General features: G+C 45.6%; 1 protein-coding gene across 2 annotated transcripts in view; it reads right to left on the bottom strand.

Annotated features, from left to right (window-relative positions):
* FNDC3B (fibronectin type III domain containing 3B) overlaps positions 1 to 20470 on the bottom strand; it is a 341829-nt gene that overhangs the window by 13301 nt on the left and 308058 nt on the right. For both annotated transcript variants that reach the window (XM_026498541.4, XM_026498552.4), the window contains exons 23-25: positions 16421 to 16633; positions 3286 to 3452; positions 433 to 560 (exon numbers count right to left, since the gene is read on the bottom strand). In XM_026498541.4, coding sequence (XP_026354326.2) covers positions 433 to 560; positions 3286 to 3452; positions 16421 to 16633 — 508 coding nt within the window. The remainder of the gene's footprint in view (positions 1 to 432; positions 561 to 3285; positions 3453 to 16420; positions 16634 to 20470) is intronic.

Genomic DNA, 20470 nt, shown 5'->3' with positions numbered 1-20470 from the left:
CAGAGGCTTAACTGACTGAGCCACCCAGGTGCCCCTCAGCTCAGCTCTTGCTCTTAGGGTTCTGGGTTAAGGTCCTGCCCCTTAAAAAAAAAAAGGCTTGAGTACTTCAGTTGAAACTACTTCCCCTCTATAGTAAACCACTGGCACTTTGGTTTTCAACTGTATGAAGACTTTGATATTTGCAAACACCAGTGCCAGTATCAAATACAAATATGGAATTTAAAGCTCTTCATAGGGTCATGCTTGGGAACTGAAAACTTAATACCCCCACAGACAAAATGTAAACTACGGCTTATATAAAGGGGTACACGTTAGGCAGTTTCTATCCCTGATTTTACGAAAACTGCCGCCCACCAGTCGCTGAATTGCTCACGGCAAGAGGCAGAGGCTGGACTGAGAAGCCATACACGTGCCACGCATACTAGTTCTTACCTGTTTGTACTCAGATTCTCTTCCAACCAATACCTGCAGAACGTAGTTGACAGGGTCGCCTTTCATTGGTGGTACCGTCTCCCATAAAATTTCACATGAATTTCCTTCCAACTGTGTTACTCGAGGTGCTGAAATACAAATCCACATGTCCGAGCTCAAAATTCAAAGCATCACAATAACCGTCAACATTTTGGTAATGGGAGTAGTGGGGGGTAGTGGGAGAGTGCTTGTGCCCGCTCTGAGGGGAGTTTATTTGCCCAGCCTCCTATAAAACCTGCAGGGTACCCTTTACACAGAGAAGGTACTCCATGACTAGCAAGCTATTGGTGAAAAAATCCTTTGCTCGTTATCCCATTAATAACTGCTTGGCTTGGATTGCATTTTTGTTATGTTTTGTTAATTTTTTAAAAAAAATTTTAAAAAGATTTTATTTATTTGAGAGAGAGGGAGGGTGGGAGAGAGCGCGGGCAGGGGGAGGGGCAGAGGGAGAAGCAGGCTCCCCAGTGCAGGGAGCCCGCCCTGGGGCTCGATCCCAGGACCTCGGGATCATGACCTGAGTGGAAGGCAGACTCTTAACCAACTGAGCCACCCAGGTGCCCTGGAAATTTTGTTATGTTTTCAGTAGCTATCGGGCATGTTCTATGATTAGGCCCTGAGCCGGAGACGTTGGAGAATGCAAAAATAGGGACTGTAAAAACCCTGCTTTCAAGCGAATTAAGATCAAGCTGAGGGAAGGGGCGAGCAAGGTAGGAGACAAATACAAAGGGACATAACGTAAAGAAGATTAAACGGGGGTGTATGAACAAAACGGAAGGGAGAGTCTCCTCTGTGTGAGAGTCTGAGGAAGGCATGAGAAGCAGGTGACATGTGAGACTAAGTCCCAGAGAATGGCCAGCATTGAGAGAAAGCCTTTAAAAATCAAGTTATCTCCTATTTCTATTTTTTTAAGTTCATTTTTCACCTACTAGACTCATAATTCTGGTTTAAAGGAAGATTATATTAGTTTGTAGTAAAGCATGAAAAATGAAAGAATTTAAAAATATTTCTCATAGCTTACGCTGCATCTCTACAGCTTAACTCAATGCCTGAGATTCTTCAACTTTGTAACTAGACTGCGGAACTCCTCTCTGAACCCCCTTAATCTTTATAGAGGCAGTGGTTTCTACTTGCAATTCTGTACAACAGTGCTTCAGAAAAATAAAGGTTTTCTTAAAAATAAGTTACAGTTAGTTGGCCAAAACTCCATGCAATTTATGAAAAAATAAGGGATGCTGTCAGACCAAACAGCCCTCCAAACAGCTAAGACAATCATTTCCTGAACTGAGAAGAAGAGGAAGAGGATCTGATCACGTGGCAGTGTTAGGAAACGGTCCTTCTGAAGAAAACGTACATGAAATTCAAGTGCTTCCAATTCAGTATTCCACTGTCCACGAACGCATCTCCACCGACACACACCTAGGCAAAGGAGTGTCACCAAGACCCTTGACGTTTGCTAGCTGGGACATGTGGCCAGCCTTCCCTGTCACAGCACATCCGTCAGCCCCGGTGTGTTCAGGAACCTCTTCGGTTACAGCCGCCGGGCGAAGCTGTACCGAAGCGCTGGGCCACTTACTACCCAAGTGATGCAGGGAGCCCCCCACGTGCCCGTGCGCCTGTGCTAGTCTCCCAGTCACACGAAGAGGCGACAGCCAAAGAACTTCTCAACTGCTGAGGGGAGGGGGTGCCATGAAGCACCCCGGAAGGAGCCAGAGGAGCCTTCACAGAATCCAGGCCAGACCCCGACCCAGGCCCCAAGGTCTCTTACCCTCTGCGACGGACCCGCCCTGGCGGTGGCTGACAGAGCTCCTCCCTCAGGAAGCTCTGAATCAAAACGGCCTTGCTCCTGGGGCCACACATACAAAGGACCTCTTTTCAAGGTCGTGCTCATCCCCTTGGCCACCCAAGTAATACATAGCAAACCCTTCTTAACCAGATAACAGCTAGGTCAGATAAGCTGCCTGTGTGTCCACCAGCCCCAGGTCATTTTGGGCAGCAGCTGGATAAAGCCACCAGGGTGGCCGACCTTGGAAAGGCAGCAGGAAGCTTCACTGGAATCACCCTTTTGGGGAACAGAGGGGCACAGGCTCGGAGTCCGTGAGGGGGCTGGTGGGAGGGCCGAGCCAGCTCCACCCCACTGCCATCTGCCCATCCTGCGAGTCCGCAGTGCACCAGGGGGACAAGGGCTCACCAGACCCGGGGGGGGGGGCAGCCCGGGAAGAGTGGTGCTTGCTCACTCCCTGTCCCCACAAAGGGATGGAGTCAACCAGTCACTGGCCAACCTCAAGACAAATACTCAAGGAGATGAGACCAGGCCACTGCCGCTCTTTTTTCAAAGGCACCTCTCCACAGTAAGAGCTGCGGCCGGGGGACAGGCTGATGAAGTCGCCTGGGTCAGGCTCCGGGCACCAGAGTCACCTGGGGATGGACACCAACCTCTGCTCTTCCTGACAGCCTCCGGGAAGGGGGACTCTCAAGCCCTCCACAGTGAGCTGTCGTAAGTGCTATCAACACCGGGGGTTCACCCTCATTGCTAACCCCAAGTGTGTCACTCCGTGTGGTCCTTTCCTTTGTCCGTCTCCCGTGGGGATGAGGCTCTTACATTATTTGCAGAATTATTTATAGAGACCCGAGGAAAGGCCTTTCCACAGAGAACCCACTCCCCAACCTTCTCTTTCAGAAAGTTCTTCACGATTCTATGTTGATACTAGAAATACTAGAAGAGTATATTTAAGGTCAGCATTGAGCCTCCTACTCCAAGTTCCAACATTTCCTTCCTCTCACAGAAGAATGTGCCAGAATTCACTGCCTACAAACCTTTGATGGTGGGGGGGACGCATTTGGTTGTGCTGAAGGTATAGGTTTCTGAGAAGGGCCCTTCCCCAGCCTCGCTCGCTGCCTGGATTCTGAAGGAGTAGCACGTGAATTCCGTCAGTCTCTGCACTTTATAGGTGTGGCTGGGTCCTCTGTAGATGGAAATGAACCTAGAGGAAGGAGCAGAATCCATTAGCCGCCTGAACTCTTACTAGTGACAAGAAATCGTCACTGTTCACTTACCTTCTACCATATGTGAGGTGATGAAGTTAATGTTAACTGGGCACCTGAGAAATACAATGTCCTCTTTACCTGGATTTTCCAAATAACTGAGGTTTAGCTTGAAAATTCCTTAAATTTTAACCTTTGTCTTTGCAAGAGCTTTCAAAGCCCCTTTCCCAAACTAGTAAGAAGACATTTTAAGATTACAGAGCTTTGAGAAAACATTTTTAAAAGGAAAAGATACTTAGAATCCTCCATCAGGTTAGTCAACATAATGGAAAAGCAGCACAGGTGAACTGGACAGTTAAACGGGCGGCTTCTGGATCCCTCTCCAATCCGAACCTGGAATATTTTGTACTCTAATTATTATCTCCAAAAGGCAGAAGTGTAGAATGCATGAAGATAGAAACAAGACCTTACGTTTTCAAGTGTCTTCCCCCAGGGTCTTGAAAACTATGTATTTTTACAATGAAACTGGAGTACCTACAACTAGTCATATACTATCATCGTTTGTCTTTTTATAGTTAAAGAGAAAATTTTGGAAATAACTTCCCCCCAATTATCCAGAACTTCTGTAGGTTTGGGACTTGAATCCTGCCGGCCCAAGGCCGTTTGGGGAACCACGACGTGACCTGGTCTGACACAGGCCCATCGGTTCCCCCAGTCTCCACTGCCAGTGTCTGATGACAATCCGCTGTCTTCAGAAACTGCTGGAAGTCGGTCGGACAGAATCACAGTGTAAAACGTCTCATCTCTTAGGCCAGTTTGGCCTAAGGGGCAGGCAGGATTTATGAATTCATTTAGCAAACATTTCTTGACCATCTGCTGTGTGCCAGGCTCTGTGGCTTCAAAGATGAATAAGACCAAATCCCCGTGGGCTGATTGGTCCTGTGTGTGGTCAGAGTTTTCTGAAAGCAGCAGCGTTTTCCTGTGCCAGAGAACAGTTCCTCTGGAGGGATGGATGGATGGATGGGTGGGTGGGTGGATGGATGGGTGGGTGGGTGGGTCTAGAAATTAAACAACTTTTTTAGAAAACCTCTCCGAGTCAATACTTATTTTACGACACCCATGCGTTCATCAGCCTTCACAACTGAGTTCCTGAGCCCTAGCCATTTCACTAAGGTTCCCTCTGCCGCGCTGTGCAAGAAACAACCTTTTACTGAGGGCTGAACATTTTCAATTTCAGGGAAAGCCAGAGTCCACTCTGACACTCACAAATACCATGGCAACCTGTTTAGTGCTCTTGACACATTACCACCTTAATGAAGATACCCTTGCTAATGCTGGAGGCAAACAGCTACTCATTAACTCAGCCTCACCTGGGCCAGAATCTCTGACCAGAATCACTGGTTGTACCGCAAAATGGAAGTCATGGTTTAAGAAGTAAACGTGTTACATCTTCATTACAAACCTGCAATAAAAGCCTGATTTTTGAAAGAATCTGGAGATGGTTACTAGCGATAGTACTGCTTCCCTGCCATGCCCTGCTCTCAGGAGACTGTTCCTTTTGAAAATAAGGTCAATATATCCACGTGGGCAGGAGGACTCACCGTCACAGAGAAATGGACTGAAGCAGATTCAGGACTCTAATTTGGTAGTGTCATCTAAATTGGGCAAATAGCATACATACCAATTTTCAAATACATCAAAATCTGCGTCTGGACTGTTGTTTTCTTTTTCCCTTTAATTTATTGTTTGGCTCTTTCACTGCTGCATTTCAGTTTTTAAAAATTGCATCTCAATTTATAGAAGGCACTGTAGAAACAGGTGCTAGAATGAAGAACTCTGAAATCTCACCATTAGAGCATCTGTTTAAGTCTGGGGCTAGTGTTACTTACAAAAAAGAGACGTTACATTTGCTTTTGGAAAACAGCTAGAATGACTCTGAAGGAGACATTTACCCAGTGGACTTCAGGTTCAAGTTTACTCCCCTTGCAGAGCAAGTTAGGGGCTGGCAGCCTGGTGCACCCAGCAGAAGAGCCCTGAGAACAAGAGGGAGAGGGGTAGTTCTTTCTCCCTCCAGTCTTTTCTAGAATAAGCATGTGTCTGATCAGTCTTTAATTAAGCCCTCTGTCTACTTTAGCAATAGTAGATCATGACTCGCTTGCTGCCGCGCTTCTGACCTTCCTCCACTTAGAAAAGGCACAGGAAGGAATTCTGGGGGGAATAACAAAACTGGATGGGGCTAATTCCTAGGTTATGTAATTAGCCAAGTACAGAGCCTCAGTCAGTGGAGGGAGGACAATGGGCATGTGACAGACTCTCTCCTGAGTCTAAGGGGCATGGGGGCGGTAAGGGGAGACACCAGGAATCCTAGCAGCTTTGGGAGAAGCATTACGAAATTGCTAGCGGGGCCAACTCTACCCTAAAGGCCCACTTAGAGAAAAAGGGGTGTCCTGTCCTTGTGGGGCCTGTGTCCTAAGGCAGACGCACAGGCCCTAGGTCCGTAGGAGCTGAGCAATGAAGCGAGACAGCTGCACTCCTGTCTCCTGAGGCCTTCTCCCCACACACCTCATTCTGATGGGTGACTGAGAGCCACTGAAGACAGCGGGTCTGCCAAGGGTTGTAAGAGTTTACGTTTATCCCTTTAATGGTTTCCCATACCCGCCTTCTTCTTGAGGACACACGAGAGGTAGAGCGGAAAGAGAAGTGAAGGATGAGACTGTGGGGTGAGAGAAGAGAAAGACTGGGTATGCACACTGTCTAATGTGGAAATCACTGACCGCAGTCATGTCCAATTTCACACTGCTTTACTTTTAACAAAGAAATGTATCCAATGCATAAGTCAATGGATTCTAGTTAAATGCTCCTTGTAAGTCCGCGTGTCAATCAAAAGCCCAAATCCTTCATAAAATCTCACCTCTCCATTTTAGGTTTCTGAAGACACGACCTTCGTATGTTAACAGCCAGTTTGGCACTTTAAGTCTAACTTTAGAGATTTCAAGAATTTTAATTTTGAAAACTTTCAGGGCGTATAACACCCGGTGCTCCATGCAATACGTGTCCTCCTTAATACCCTTCATCAGGCTAGCAAACAATGAATCATGGAACACTACATCAAAAGCTAATGATATACTGTATGGTGACTAACATATCATATTTAATAAAAAAAAAAGATACTAAAGGGAAAAAAAAAACAACTTTAAGGGCTAACACTGGTTGTAGGCTGCTCCTACACCCACCCCAACACTCTTCATAAATGCGGGGTCCACGAGCAGAACAGCACCGAGTTCCCTGAGCTGCCAGCAACTTCCTCAGCCTCTGTGCCTCCGCTTTCTCCTCTGTGCCGTAGGGTCTCTGCGCCCCTCATGGCACTGCGCTCAGGTTTAAATGAGTTAACAGAAGCGTTCAGCCCGGTCCTGACCTGTAACCACACTCCGCAGGTGCCAGTCACAATTACTATAATGCCAGGGTTTTTAACAAACTCCGCTCTCCCTTCTGAGAGCCCACCTACATCCCTGCAGGCTAATACCGAGGTTACTTTCTTTTCTCCTGGGTAGAGAGCTGGCTGTGTGGGGAGAGAGACCGTCCTGTAAGCTGGGCCCTGTGCCGGCCGGAGGCATCAGCTGTGGGGCCCGTTTACCCTCCGCGCTGGGACCCCCGGTGAAATGTGGCCAGCAGTGCCTCCCTCACAGGTCTGTGGTGGGATCTGGTTTGAGAGCTCACGTGAGTGCCCCAGTCCCTACATGGAGCAGACCTTAAGGAAATGTCATGGATCCTAAATTTCTTTCTGCACGTGCTGACAGGGACATCTGTTTCAAATAAAGCTCACCAAAACAAAACAAAAAGCTCATGAGCCAACACAAAAAGAAGAGGGTCCCTCTTTTACTGCAATTCTGTAATTATTTTCCATCATTCCAAGAGGCAGGAGAAGAAAGAATCTTCTTTCTTTGGAGCCAGTGATTTATGCCAGTTGCATGGTGGCCTCTCGAGGTGGCTCCGTAGGTGAACGCCCTGTGGCTAGAACCACCCGGCAGAGATTAAAAATATTCATCAAATATTTGTTTTACAAAGACCAGTCAAATTTTTTCTCTTTCCTAAATCTCTCTTTCTTAAAGCACCTTCATTTTAAAATTCGTTATAGTCAGCCAGAGGCCTTTGGTGATAGAATTAAACATACACTATGTGTCTTAAGACACAGTGACTGCAGACTACACATTTTAAACGCAACCAAGGACCCAGCACTTAGAGAGCACGCCCTGCCATGAAAAGAGGACAGGAGCCACCCCGCTCTGCTGGTCCCTCTCCCTCCCCCTTTTATTTAAGACTATCCAGGGTCAGTGCTTGGGCTCTACCTGGGTTCACGCACTACAGGGCCTGGGACAAGCGGCACTGCCAGAGGCCAACGGGACTCCTACTGGCTTGAAGGCCCTAAAACATACTATTTCAGGGTGTGCTGCCCCAAGCCTGGGGAAAGGGAGAGCCCTGGAAGGGGGGAAAATCACCTGTGATGGGGGATTATCTGGAGCAGCTGGGGTGCCTACATAATCAAAGGATGGTCATAAAAACCCTCACCAACACCTAAATCCCTTCATTTCTGAGGGGGAGAGGATGGCCTGGGCCATAACGGATCCATGACGTGGAGACTTTCTGATGCTACAGAAACATGATGAAGTATGTGTAACAAGTGGCACGGTCCCCGGACTACTACGTGCTCAGTAAAGTCACTGAGTAACTTCAGTGTCAGTTCAGGCTGAGGCATATGCAGCCACAGGCACCCCTGTGGAACCATATCCTTAAAGGGCGTCCTGGAGCCGTGGGCTCATACGGCATTGCCTCTCTCTACCCCTGCCGCCCATGGCCGCATACCTTGGGGGGCATCAGCCCTAGGACCCAGGACTCCTGGGAAGACCAAGAGAACAGGTGTGGAAACACCCAGAGAGCTGCCCCATTGGCTCCGGAGCTGAAGGTCCAGGGGGCGAAAACAATCTTTGTAGTCCACGGCCTTGAGTTTGAATTTAGGCTCAACAGCCACGTAAGCTATTTCCATCTGTGTAAAATGGGTGTGATAATAGTGCCTCCCCTCAGAGCGGGTTGTGAGAATCCAACGGGATCATGCAGGCAGACTCGTGACGAAATGCCTCGCGCTTGCGGTAACACTAACACTCATTAATAACAAAACACCAAGGTTTAGGAATGGTTTCCCTTGTTTCTCAACGCTGGGGAAGCCTGAAGGACGCCCCCACAACGGCATCCCTTCCTGACCTCCCCTTCGGCTTTCCGGAGCCAGAGAGGGAGCTGTGCGCCTGAGCCCCGGCCAGCACCTGCTGCTCGAGGAAGGACGCGTGGCCCTGGAGCGCTGCCTGTTCGTGGGACGCGCGGCCCCGGAGCGCTGCCTGTTCGTGGGACCCGCGGCCCCGGAGCGCCGCCTGTTCGTGGGACGCGCGGCCCCGGAGCGCTGCCTGTTCGTGGGACCCGCGGCCCCGGAGCGCCGCCTGTTCGTGGGACGCGCGGCCCCGGAGCGCTGCCTGTTCGTGGGACCCGCGGCCCCGGAGCGCTGCCTGTTCGTGGGACGCGCGGCCCCGGAGCGCTGCCTGTTCGTGGGACCCGCGGCCCCGGAGCGCCGGCTGTTCGTGGGACCCGCGGCCCCGGAGCGCTGCCTGTTCGTGGGACGCGCGGCCCTGGAGCGCCGGCTGTTCGTGGGACCCGCGGCCCCGGAGCGCTGCCTGTTCAGGGACCCGCGGCCCCGGAGCGCTGCCTGTTTGTGGAACCGGCGCATTTTTACGCAGGACAAGGACAAGTGGGAAGAAATGCTCTCTGGTACTGAAACTATTTACTTGGAAGGGGAAACAAACAAGGCAGAAGGCTGGGTGGGTCACTGAAAGTTTACAGTCTAAATGAATTCTCCATGGCTTCAGCGCTGTGATGTCTTGAAACACCTCTAGGGTAGCAAGCACGCGTGGGTTTCAATGTTGCCAATTTAACAGTGATTTAAAACAATGTTCCAACAGATCTGTGAAAACAAAATGACTGCTCATTCTGCGTGCCTGTCAGAATGCCTCTTTGGTTGGTAAGAAGACGACAAAAACCTTGGCCACAATGTGTACTCCGTTACCTTCACCATGAACTTGGACAAGCTGATACTCTCCAGGCTGAGCTTCCAGACACTTGGGATAATAATAACTGTCTTGTTCACCTGGCAGGAATTTTTATGAGAGTCAAGGGAGAGGACCAAGTAAATTCTATAATTTCTTATTAAATATACTCTAGGAAGGCAAAACAACAGAATCTTGACATTTTCAAGACGTTCTAGGGGAAGGCTGTATTTCAACCTCAGTATTTTAGGTTTTAACACATTGTGAAAGATGAGTTTTTTTGCAGTGAAGTGTAACTGAGGGAAGAAATTCAGACATGTTACACCTTTGAATGTTTAAACTATTTTAGAGTGAAATGATATGTAATGAATTCAATTTTAAAATCTATTTCCTTAAAAGTTTTGTTTCAAAAAAAAAAAAAAAAACCCAAGAATGCCCTGGATGGCTCATAACGTAAATGCACAGTAGAAAATGAGGGTACACTAAGGTTCTGGTGTTTACTACCTTGTTCCTACCTTATAATCCCCAGGCCCATTACAGGCTAACAGCAGCTCGTTACTATTAACTCCTCACAACGATCCACTCTGCTGACCTAAAATGGCCTCCAGTCCACTAAAAGCTGCAAATGGCACATTTCTAAAGTTGTTCCACAAAATCACAAGCCGACAGCTGTTAGTGAGCTCAGCACAGCTATATTCCTTCACAATGACAGGTCGCTGCCTTCTATTTTCTCTGAATCTCCCTGGGCCGCATGGGCTGTGTGTGTGAGAGAGGATCTCCTGCATTACTGAAGCCATGTTTGGGAGGGACGGTGTTCAAAACAGGCACGGACAGCATGTGTCCTCACTCCACCGGGAACACGGAGTCCTGTCATGTCTATGCAGAGGCAGACGGAAGCAGATGGCATCGTGCGGGGACATCTGAGGCAGGGAAGGTGCGTTTCCTAGACTGGCTTTGATGTCGGCGAGAGAACCCATTTGCAGACTGAGCACCTAAGTGCCAAGGAGTTTCCTTCCTCCCCCACGTTCTCGGCTGCGTATGTGCCTACTGGCTCGTGAGTGATCCAGCTCTAATACTTTTTGGTTAGGTTTAGTTTCAGGCTCCTTTTCTAAGAAATAAAATGTCTATATATCTGCCGATGAAACTCTACAGAGAATAAAAAATTCCTTTTTTCATTTTTTTTGTTCAAATTGTATTACGTTATTGGTATATTAAAAAAGATTATTTTCAAAAAAACGACCTCAAGATGAAGACCCCCCTGAGAACCCTGACACCTCCCATTCTGCTTTTTTTCCAAGCACATCTCATTTTCAAGGATACTCTTCCCAGAGTCCTTCAGATTTCGGTTTTTCTACTTCTATTTTAATGGGTTTGCCTCAATCTTACCTGATTCAGGAAAAAACGCTGAGAGAAATGCTATCCACTTCCATTCTATTTATGATTAAAGAGATAAAAATTCCGTTTTCAAATAGAAAAAACAAAACAAAACCCTGTAATCTGAATTTTTTAAATTTCTGGTCCAATTAAGATCTCTAACAGTTCATTTACCATCACTCACTTTTGCCCGTATCTGACATTTCAGCCTGCAAACCGACTAAGCCAGCAGTATTCTTTATTTTGTAGGCTTAATTTTTATGCTTTCTAAGACAAACGAATGCTTTTCGCCCATCAATCAGGGACTGGAGACAGGCATCATTAGTTCCATTTTGTAGAGGGAGAAACTAAGGCAAAAAAGTGAAGGGACATGCCTCTAGCCACCTAGAAACTCAGTAACAGATCCAGGATTACAGCAGAGATTTGACACCCCCGTGGAGAACCCAATTGCCTTCCACTGACTGAAGGTAATACAAAAGTGTCATTTATCCAACAAGGGAGATCATGTGTATCAGGACTATTCCAGAGAAACAAAGGAAACTAGTATCAACAATATGCTTTGAGAAACAGAAGCAGGGGTTGGTTCCGTAATAAGCATACATTAAGAAAGTTCACTTCTCCTGTAGGGCTCATACACCCCGGTGACTTTTATTAGTTGCCTAGTGTGTATTTTTCCAGGGTTTCTTTGTAGAGATGATTTTCTGTCCCTCTCTAACAGTAAACAGTCGTATTGTACACATTAACAAAGCCCTCCAATTTTGCCTGATGAAGGGAAAAGTGTCACGGGCTATGGGCTGAGTTAAATGGAGAGCAACTGGTAATTATCCATTCTATCAGAGCCCTCTGCCCCATCCCCCTTTTGCTGGAAATACATTGGCTTTAAAATACATTGGCTATCTGACTAAACCTGAACAACAGATTAGCCATAAATGCATTCCTGGAACTTAAGTTCCTCTCGTCTCGGAGCTGTGTACAATTATCAGGAACATGGACCCATGAGGGTCAGGACGAGAATCAGCACCAACTCAAATTCTGTTAGGGCAGCATAACGTTTCATTCCAGTAACACAGACAAATGCACCTTCGAAATCATCAGTACAGCATTACGATCTTAAAATGCATGAGTTGATCTTGTTATTCTAATCCCTGTATTAGGTTAATGCAGCATTATGAAAATGTTTACTTTGGGTGTATATTCTTCTTGCGTACACAGGAACCAAAGACATTCAGATCTTCTGTGCTAGATTTGCTAAGAATAACAGACTTAATCACTCTACAGTCACACCAGTATAATTTTTGTTTTTCTGCTGAAATTAAATAAAATCTCTTGTGCTGTCTGCTTATTGTTTCCCATTCACTTATTTTCTCGGCAACGTAAGTTCCTTATAGGTAGCCACATACCTCAAAAGACTTAGCGCATTATAGTAATTCAAGAAAAAAAATGATGATTGGGTGATTATGATCTAACTGCTAGGAATAAACTTGGCCCTATAAATATAAAGCACTGCTTTGAAGCTGCTACATCAATATGTAGTCAGTGACCTTGGACTGGGAGCCTTGTGAGTCAAAAGCTTTGAATACATGGAAAACAAATGTCCTGTGCAAGAGGCAAAAAATTGTCAACGTAGCAAGTCCAGGTGACCCAGATGAATTCTAGGTTGATTTACCTGAAGGCAAGGATTTGGGCAAGATGACCTTTTGGGATCCCTATTTACATGAAATAGCCCCAAACTTAAAAAGAGCCATGGGTAGAACGAGAATAGAAAGAGGCATGTAGCTGGAGAAAAATCCAGGGCACATTTCTGTGCTTTGCAGGTTGTATCCTCAGTTTCCACCCGACCCTGAGTCTTTATCACTTGCCTCCAACCTAAGGCTCTTTTGCATGAGATTATATGATTGGGACCCTTTTAAGACTCACTCACCCTATTATTGTCTCTAAGAAGCCTTCTCTGCTCATTTAATTTAAAGCCTATAATCATAAGTTGAAATCATAATAATCATTAAAATTAAATTCAAGTCAACGTATCAAAAACAACCCATTTTTTTTCATCTGGCCAGTGGAAGGCTTTGGTAGCAATCCTATCGGCATAGAAAATATTTCACTTTTTATTCAAAAACTAAACGTAGATAAAAGCTATCAATGTCTGGCACTTTGGAGGTGCTTGATAAATAGAAGTGTCCTTTAAGAAGTTTAGAAATACATTTTTGGCCCAACATTATACTTAGAAATCTGGCTCATTTCAGATTTTTTGATTGAGAACAAATCAGCAAAGTGTAGATGCAAAACTTTAAAGGGTTTGAGACCTTAGGTGGTCACTCTTAAAGAAAGTTAGTATCTGGGGCGCCTGGGTGGCTCAGTCAGTTAAGTGTCCGCCTTCGGCTCAGGTCATGATCCCCAGGTTGTGGGATCGAGCCCTGCGTCAGGCTCCCTGCCCCGTGGGGAGTCTGCTTCTCACTCTTCCTCTCCCTCTGCCCCTCCTCCTGCTTGTGTTCTCTCTCTCCTTCTCTGTCTCAAATCAATAGATAAAATCTTAAAAAAAAAGTATCTTTCTTATTTGTCAAAAGCAGAGACTAAGATATGAAGAAAAAAGAGACAGTGTGCCCTAATCATTTGCAAGAGACACCCTTTGGTAAGGGACGTAGCTCACAAATGATCTACAAGGTTTCTGCACTTTCAGGTGAAAAAGGCGGGAAGGGACTCAGAGCTCACCTTCTACTGCTGTCTAGGGTAGACCGATACTTTAGCGGCCAAATCAAACCAATTCTTTAATTTTATAATTACCGAGCATGGAGTTATTAATTTTCATTGTGCTTCTGTTGCAAAACATTTTAAGACTAACATTACTTTCATAGCTGACTAGGACAGCAGGACAACTCACGCATCGGCAGCTCCCCCTTTCAATGCCCACAGTGCCCGGTGAGTAAAATAAACCAAAACCACAATTAAGTCTCCCTCTGGTTCTCACCTTGGCCACAAGCAGGACATATAATATTTTTGCCACATACGTAACAAGAACTTATTAGTGATTAACGCAGTCAATGTGTACACTAGGGAATATGTAAACTTTTCCCAGAAGTCACTACTGGAAATCACTGTGGCAATGAGTTCAATGAAAAATCCGCTCCTTGAATGAAGGCACTTCCTTTCAGTTGGACAAGCCAGGTCCAAGTCCTACAGAACCTCGAGGAGACCAGCACAGACAAAAACTATGCTAATCACAAGAATTATAACGCACCCAACTCAGCTGATTTCCCCCTAATCCTCATGAGTCAAGACCCGAAGTTAAACAAACGCTTGGATTTAAGGGGCCAATCCATACAAGTGTTCAGTTTCAAGACACTAAGGAAGGTCATCTTCAAACTCCAAATTAGGCCAAGTTTCATCCTATTAAATCATAGGAAAATTAATCCACAAATAGAACGAGCATTTATTATGCTCTCTACTCCCATCACTTTAATAACTTTGAGAGCATTGACAAATCTAATTTAAAAAAGATAAATTTGGACTCCAGGTCATAAAATTAAGAAAAATACTGTTCCTAATGGTAAGTTTTCTTAAATTGCCATTTAAATTTAGCCAAGTCATTTATTTGATTAACGGTGCCATCTTTGGGCCTCCCCCCTTCTTTAATAGCATGAATTGATTACTAGATTCTGCACTCTCTTCTGTCTGGCATATTTAAATGTCTCACGACAGCATACTTATTTGGATCAGCGTTCATGGCCCTTATATTCTGAGCATCTGTATGAGGCGCCCCCAGCAGACGCCCACCCACCACAGGGCAGGCCTGCAGCGGGATGCAGCCAGCTGGTCTGGTGCAGAGCCGCTGCTCTCCCCACATTCCTGGACGTTAACAGTAGAGGTAACTGCACGAGGAGTTAGGCAGCCCCCATCTGATCCCAATTCTGCTACCAGTCTCAATGTTTCTGGACTCGACTTCCTCTAAAGCAGGGACACAATTAGAAGATACTCTCTAGCGAAGATTCTCTCAATCACCAAAGGAAGCCAAAAGCCCAGGGAAAAAACAAAGGCCCATTTACAAATGTCCCCCATTGCTAGCTTTAAATCAGGATTTCTGTTAGTCCATAATTCTTGTTCTTGCCAGCCCTCTCCAGTCAAGGAGTCCCCTGCCAGTAAAATAATGAACCCGTGAAAATGCACCCAAAGGTACACAGCAGAGTAAGATGAATGATCTTGTCTATGAGGGAGTGTGCATTTAATCTCTAATGAACCTACCAAAAGAAGCCTCATTTTCTCTGTGCTTTCTACACCAGCACTAGTTTCCAACAGGACAATCACTTTTTGTTCTTTTATAGTCAAATTACTGGGCTTGACAGGTCCTTCAAAGTCAAGTTCAAATGTCATCTATCTCAAAAAGCCGTTCCTGGTCTTTGCAACCAGATGCTCTCTGCCTCCTCCAGCCTCCCAGAGCGCTCTTCCCCAAGGGCGGTCAAGTTCTGAGACCATTCGGGGGTTGGTATTATGCTGCTGGAGGCAGGGGCTTGTCTTTCCTTGATCTTGGTCTCCACTGCCCGTCCACCTCAAACAGTGCCTTCCCCACAGCAGGACTCCACTGCACTGAAAGGAATCGATGTAGTTGGGCACAGGGTGGGGGGCGAGGATGGGACAGGGGTTTCTGTGCTGACTAAACCAGTTTCCTGTTCAGTTAAAGGAGGAGACTATAACGCATAACGTGGGAAGGACAGAAATGGTTTTGTGTTCGGCAGATACGCCTTGGGGAAGAGGCAGCACGTACCTGTTCCATCGGGTGTCTCGGATTTATGGCCACCACCCCCCCGACCTCCTTCACCTGATTCTCTAATTTGGGCTTTTGGTCACAGAACATTCTGTCATCATTACCTTTTACTCTGCATCAGAATTATTCCTAAATACAGTTCAGAGGCCCATCTTCTGATCGGCCATTTTCAGAGGAAATGAAGTTAGGCTAAATAAATACACGTGAAAGGCTGGATTTGATTTCTGTGGCCAAGAGTATTTCCTGGGTGTGGAGTCTTATAAACAATCTCCTGTTGGCGCTGGTTGATTTGACCTCGCATTGCCCATAGTTACAGAGTACGGTCCCCATCTGTACTTCACTACAGCTATTTCAGATCAGTAAACATGTTTGTCTTGACGGCTACTGAATATTTAAAAAGCTGACACCTCTTCCTGAGTCTTATTTCCCTTTGCACTTGGGACTAACAGAACTCTCTAACATAGCATGGACTTGGGCAGTTTTCTTTTCAGATAATTTCTCTCCATTATCTGGCTTTATGAAAGGAAAAACAACACACAGATAATCACACGTAGCAAATCAGGGTCTTCAGAATGTTAGTTTAGAAAATTCTACATGGAGGATGGAGGGTACAAAATGCAGGACCCCGATGGATAGGAAATCTTTCAACCAGGAGGATGAGTGCTTTACCAGAGGACCAACGAGCGAGTAAGGACTCACTCCGCAAGCCAAAGGCACGGACCCGTCCCGCGTGCCCGCCCCACCGTCTCACCTCTTGTTTCTGTCCTCCAGCTGCAGGGTGTACACCATGTCATCGGCCGCGTGTGTCTTGGGGTTACTGTCGCCCCACTTCAGCTTCAGGCTCTGGGGTCCCGCCGCGGCACATTCGAGCCGTGGAGGCAAGGGTGGTAATGGCCGAGTTTTGGCCCTAATGAACTGACTGAATGGTCCAGCTCCGATTTCATTGATGGCCTGAATTCTGATCCTGGGAAAAGGGAAAAAAGACAAACATTGCAGGTTTAAGCGGCAAGCAATTCCCCATTTCAAATAAACATCGTGTGGGGTATTTCTAAGGAGCATTATGGAATACAGAAAAACAAGCTGAAGCAATGCAGGACAAATAGCAGAACAGCCTGGAAAACAGATTGTATTCTCCCTTCCAAAAACAGCAAAAGTGCTTTAGCAAGATACCTCTGAGTTCTTTAATTAAAAAAAAAAAAAAAGGTCCATTGTCTGAGGGAAGACATCCTGGAGATGTGCTACTGTATTTTTGCTGTAGCCGCCTGTTCGCTGCCTCAAAGTCAGTTTTGGAAGAGAGTGGGCTACAAAGAACGAACGAAATAGGAAAGCAAAGGGGTCTCCTCCAGAGTTTAAAAACCAAGGACGACTCTTCAACAGGACATTTCTCCAGCCTCACCCACAATCTCTGCCAGTCCATAACCAGACCTCGTGTGCAGACACTGCTGGTAATGGGGTGTCATTCAGATGAGCAAAAACCTTAACCGATGTTTGCGATGTGAAGCGTTACGGATAATAAAGTTGTATTAACACCGCCCCCATAGTCTATGTATTTAAAATCAGGGTTATAACTTATAAATAAAATAATATCCTGTTCTTACTTTTTTGCTTGTTCCTCGATTTCCTGACTGGTTGACTGCAGCAGCCCTCCAAGGTCTTCATACAACATGAGGACGGCTCTGCCCCACCCTCACTCTCAGCACTGCTCCCCGCGGTGACTACAGGCTCTGGAAGCTTGTTTCCTCCTGGCCCTCAGCAGCCTGCACACCCGGTTCAGGCTTTCCTCCTCTGCTTCTCAGACCAAAACTCTCATGCCACGGCCCCACCACCCCTCCACCCTGTTCTTCCTCTCTTCTCCTCTACGGTATGGACAATTTTCTCAGTAACCTGACATTTCTTTTTTTTTTTTTTTAAGAGTTTATTTATTTATTTGACAGAGAGACAGCCAGCGAGAGAGGGAACACAGGCAGGGGGAGTGGGAGAGGAAGAAGCAGGCTCCTAGCAGAGGAGCCTGATGTGGGGCTCGATCCCAGAACGCCGGGATCATGCCCTGAGCCGAAAGCAGACACGTAATGACTGAGCCACCCAGGCGCCCCTCAGTAACCTGACATTTCCACACATACTCCCGGGTCTGCCTCTCCCCCAGGCCTCCAGTGAAACCCACCACCCAGGCCCCAAAACACATGACAATAAAAAACAGAGTCAGAGATAAATTCTTAGGAAACAGATCAACTTAAAATATTCTTATAATTTAGTTTTATGTACTTCTCAGTTACAGCGATTACTGGGTACCCTTAACTAGAAAATACTGTTTAGGTGCTACAGTACCCAAATTCATCTTATGACTGCAAATTAGCATTAATTCTTCAAAGGTATAGATAGCATAGTTCTTCAAGTCAGTCTAATAATGTGCCCGTGGACTGCGGAGAAGGAAGCAAAGCTGCGGTACTTACAGGTGAGAGGAAGCAAGCACAGCCCGCCTGTTTCCCCCACTGATGTGGCCATTACACCGGGACAAAAGAAACGCAGCAGCCATTTAAAAGCTCCGAACGGTAAATGGTAGCTGGAGGATCTGGGGAAGAATGTAAACTACCACCTAACCAGCAGTGAATTCACCACTGTTTCGGCTCCGTGACGCCCCAGACTGGATTCAATGCAGCCTGAAATCTAGGAGCAGACATCTGCATGGACCGAGGGCTCTAACGGAAGGAAGCCTGGCTCGGGGAAAGGGCTCTCTGGATGTTCAGAGGGCAAGAGGAAAATCCCCCATTCTTTTTCTATTCTGCATTCTCTCACTCCCCAGCCCTTACACAATTCCTTCAGATCAACAGCCTAAAGAAGAAACAATAAACGATCCTATCCCGTGGTAGAGAAAAAGCACCTGATGGAATCCAATTTCTATTCATAATGCAAAAATTCTCAGAAAACTTGGGACAGAAGGAAACTTTCTCAACCTGAAAAGGGCATCTACAGAAACACCTGCAGGTAACATTATACTCAACAGTGAACGCCTAAATAATTTCTAAGATCGGGAACAACGCAAGGATATCTACTCTCAACACTCCAACTCAGCTTTATGTCCTAGAAGTCTCAGCCAGTGGTGGGAAAAATGGCATAGAGATAAGAAAGAAACCAAAACTACAAGACACCGCCGAAAGTCTTAAAGAAGACCTAAGCAGAGAGAGACATTCTGCGTTCATGAATTGAAAGACTGCAAAGAAAAAAAATGTCAATTCTCCCCACACTGATCTACGGAGAGAGTGCAATTCTAATAAAATTCCAGCAGGATTCTTCTTAGTAGATCCAGAGAAGTTGATTCTCAAAGTTATGTGGGAAGGCCAAAGAGCTAAAATTGCCAAACACAAAGTTGAAAAGTAAGAATAAAGTTGAAAGAATCACACTTTCTGATTTAGGACTTACTATAAAGCTACAGTAATCAAGACAGTGTGGTACTGGTAAGAGACAGACACACAGATCAATATAAGAGAATACAGACACCAGAAATAGAACCACATAAATATGAATGATTGATTTTTGACAAATGTGCAAAAGTCATTCAATGGAGAAAGAGTAGTCTTTTTAACAAATGGTGCTGGAACAACTGGGTTTAAAGAGGAAACAAAACTCAATCTAAATCTTGTATCTTATTCCAAACTTAACTCAGGGTGGATCATGGATCTAAACACAAACTGTAAAAAAGAAAACTTTTAAGAAGAAAACAGAAGAAAAGAAACAGTATTTGTTACCTAGAATTAGGTGAAGAGTTTTTACTCATGATGTGAAAAGCATGATCAAGAAGGAAAGAAGGAAGGAAGGAAGGAAGGAAGGAAGGAAGTAAAGTTGGGACTTGAATCAAAATTAAAACCATCTGCACTGTTAGGAGAATGAAGGCAAGCTACAGAATGGGAGGAAATATGTACAATTTATATATCTGACAAAAGGACTGTATTCAGAATGTATAAAAACCTCCAAAAGTCAACAGTAAGAAAACAACCAACCCCATTAAAAATGGGCCAAAGACTGGCAAATAAGCACACGCACAGTTAATATCACAGGCTATTCGGACGACGAGACTTAGAGCTACTATGAGATACCATTACATCCCTATTGAGATGATTAAAAACCCTCAATACCATGCTGGCAAGGATGAGAAGCAACTGCAACCCTCACATACTGCTGGTGAGAGAGCACAAGGGTGCAGTCACATCGGAGAAGACAGTTGTCCTACGTAATTTCTTATAAAGCTTAATACACACGCATATGAGCCAGCAATTCCACTTCTTGGTCTTTAGAGAAATTACAATTTATGTTCATACAAAACCTGCACACGAATGATTACAGCAGCTCTGTTCGTATCACCCCAAACCGAACAAATATCTGTCTTATAGTTTGGGACGCAGCAAATACTTATCTCTGATAAAGTACAGCAAAAATTCCACTAAAAAGAGCCGTTCTTTTCCCAGATTCTATTAAACGTGGGGCTCTCTCTGGTCTCTTGTAGATATAACCTTGAAAGACTAAAATGAATTCTGCCTCACCTCTCGACAGAAACCTCACAGCTTTATGGTGGTAATAGAGGAGCTTTTTTTCTGTGATTGGACAGGAAGAAATTTTTCTGCAACTGGAGAGGAAAAATCTTTTTAAAAAGATGCTCATCATGGTGGTTGGAATTACCTTTTTTCTCTTCTTAGGAAAGGAGAATTAAGCCAGACATTAAGTTTTAGCCTTTCTTCAGCGGTGTGACAAATTTCCTCACTTACAAGGTTTGTATTAACGTCTTTCTACCGTCCAGACTGCCATTCCC

Source organism: Ursus arctos, unplaced genomic scaffold (genome assembly GCF_023065955.2).
Source record: "Ursus arctos isolate Adak ecotype North America unplaced genomic scaffold, UrsArc2.0 scaffold_4, whole genome shotgun sequence".
Classification (NCBI taxonomy): Eukaryota; Metazoa; Chordata; class Mammalia; order Carnivora; family Ursidae; genus Ursus; species Ursus arctos.
The sequence above is the reverse complement of the archived record's forward strand: the minus strand, read 5'-3'. Positions and strand labels throughout refer to the sequence as shown.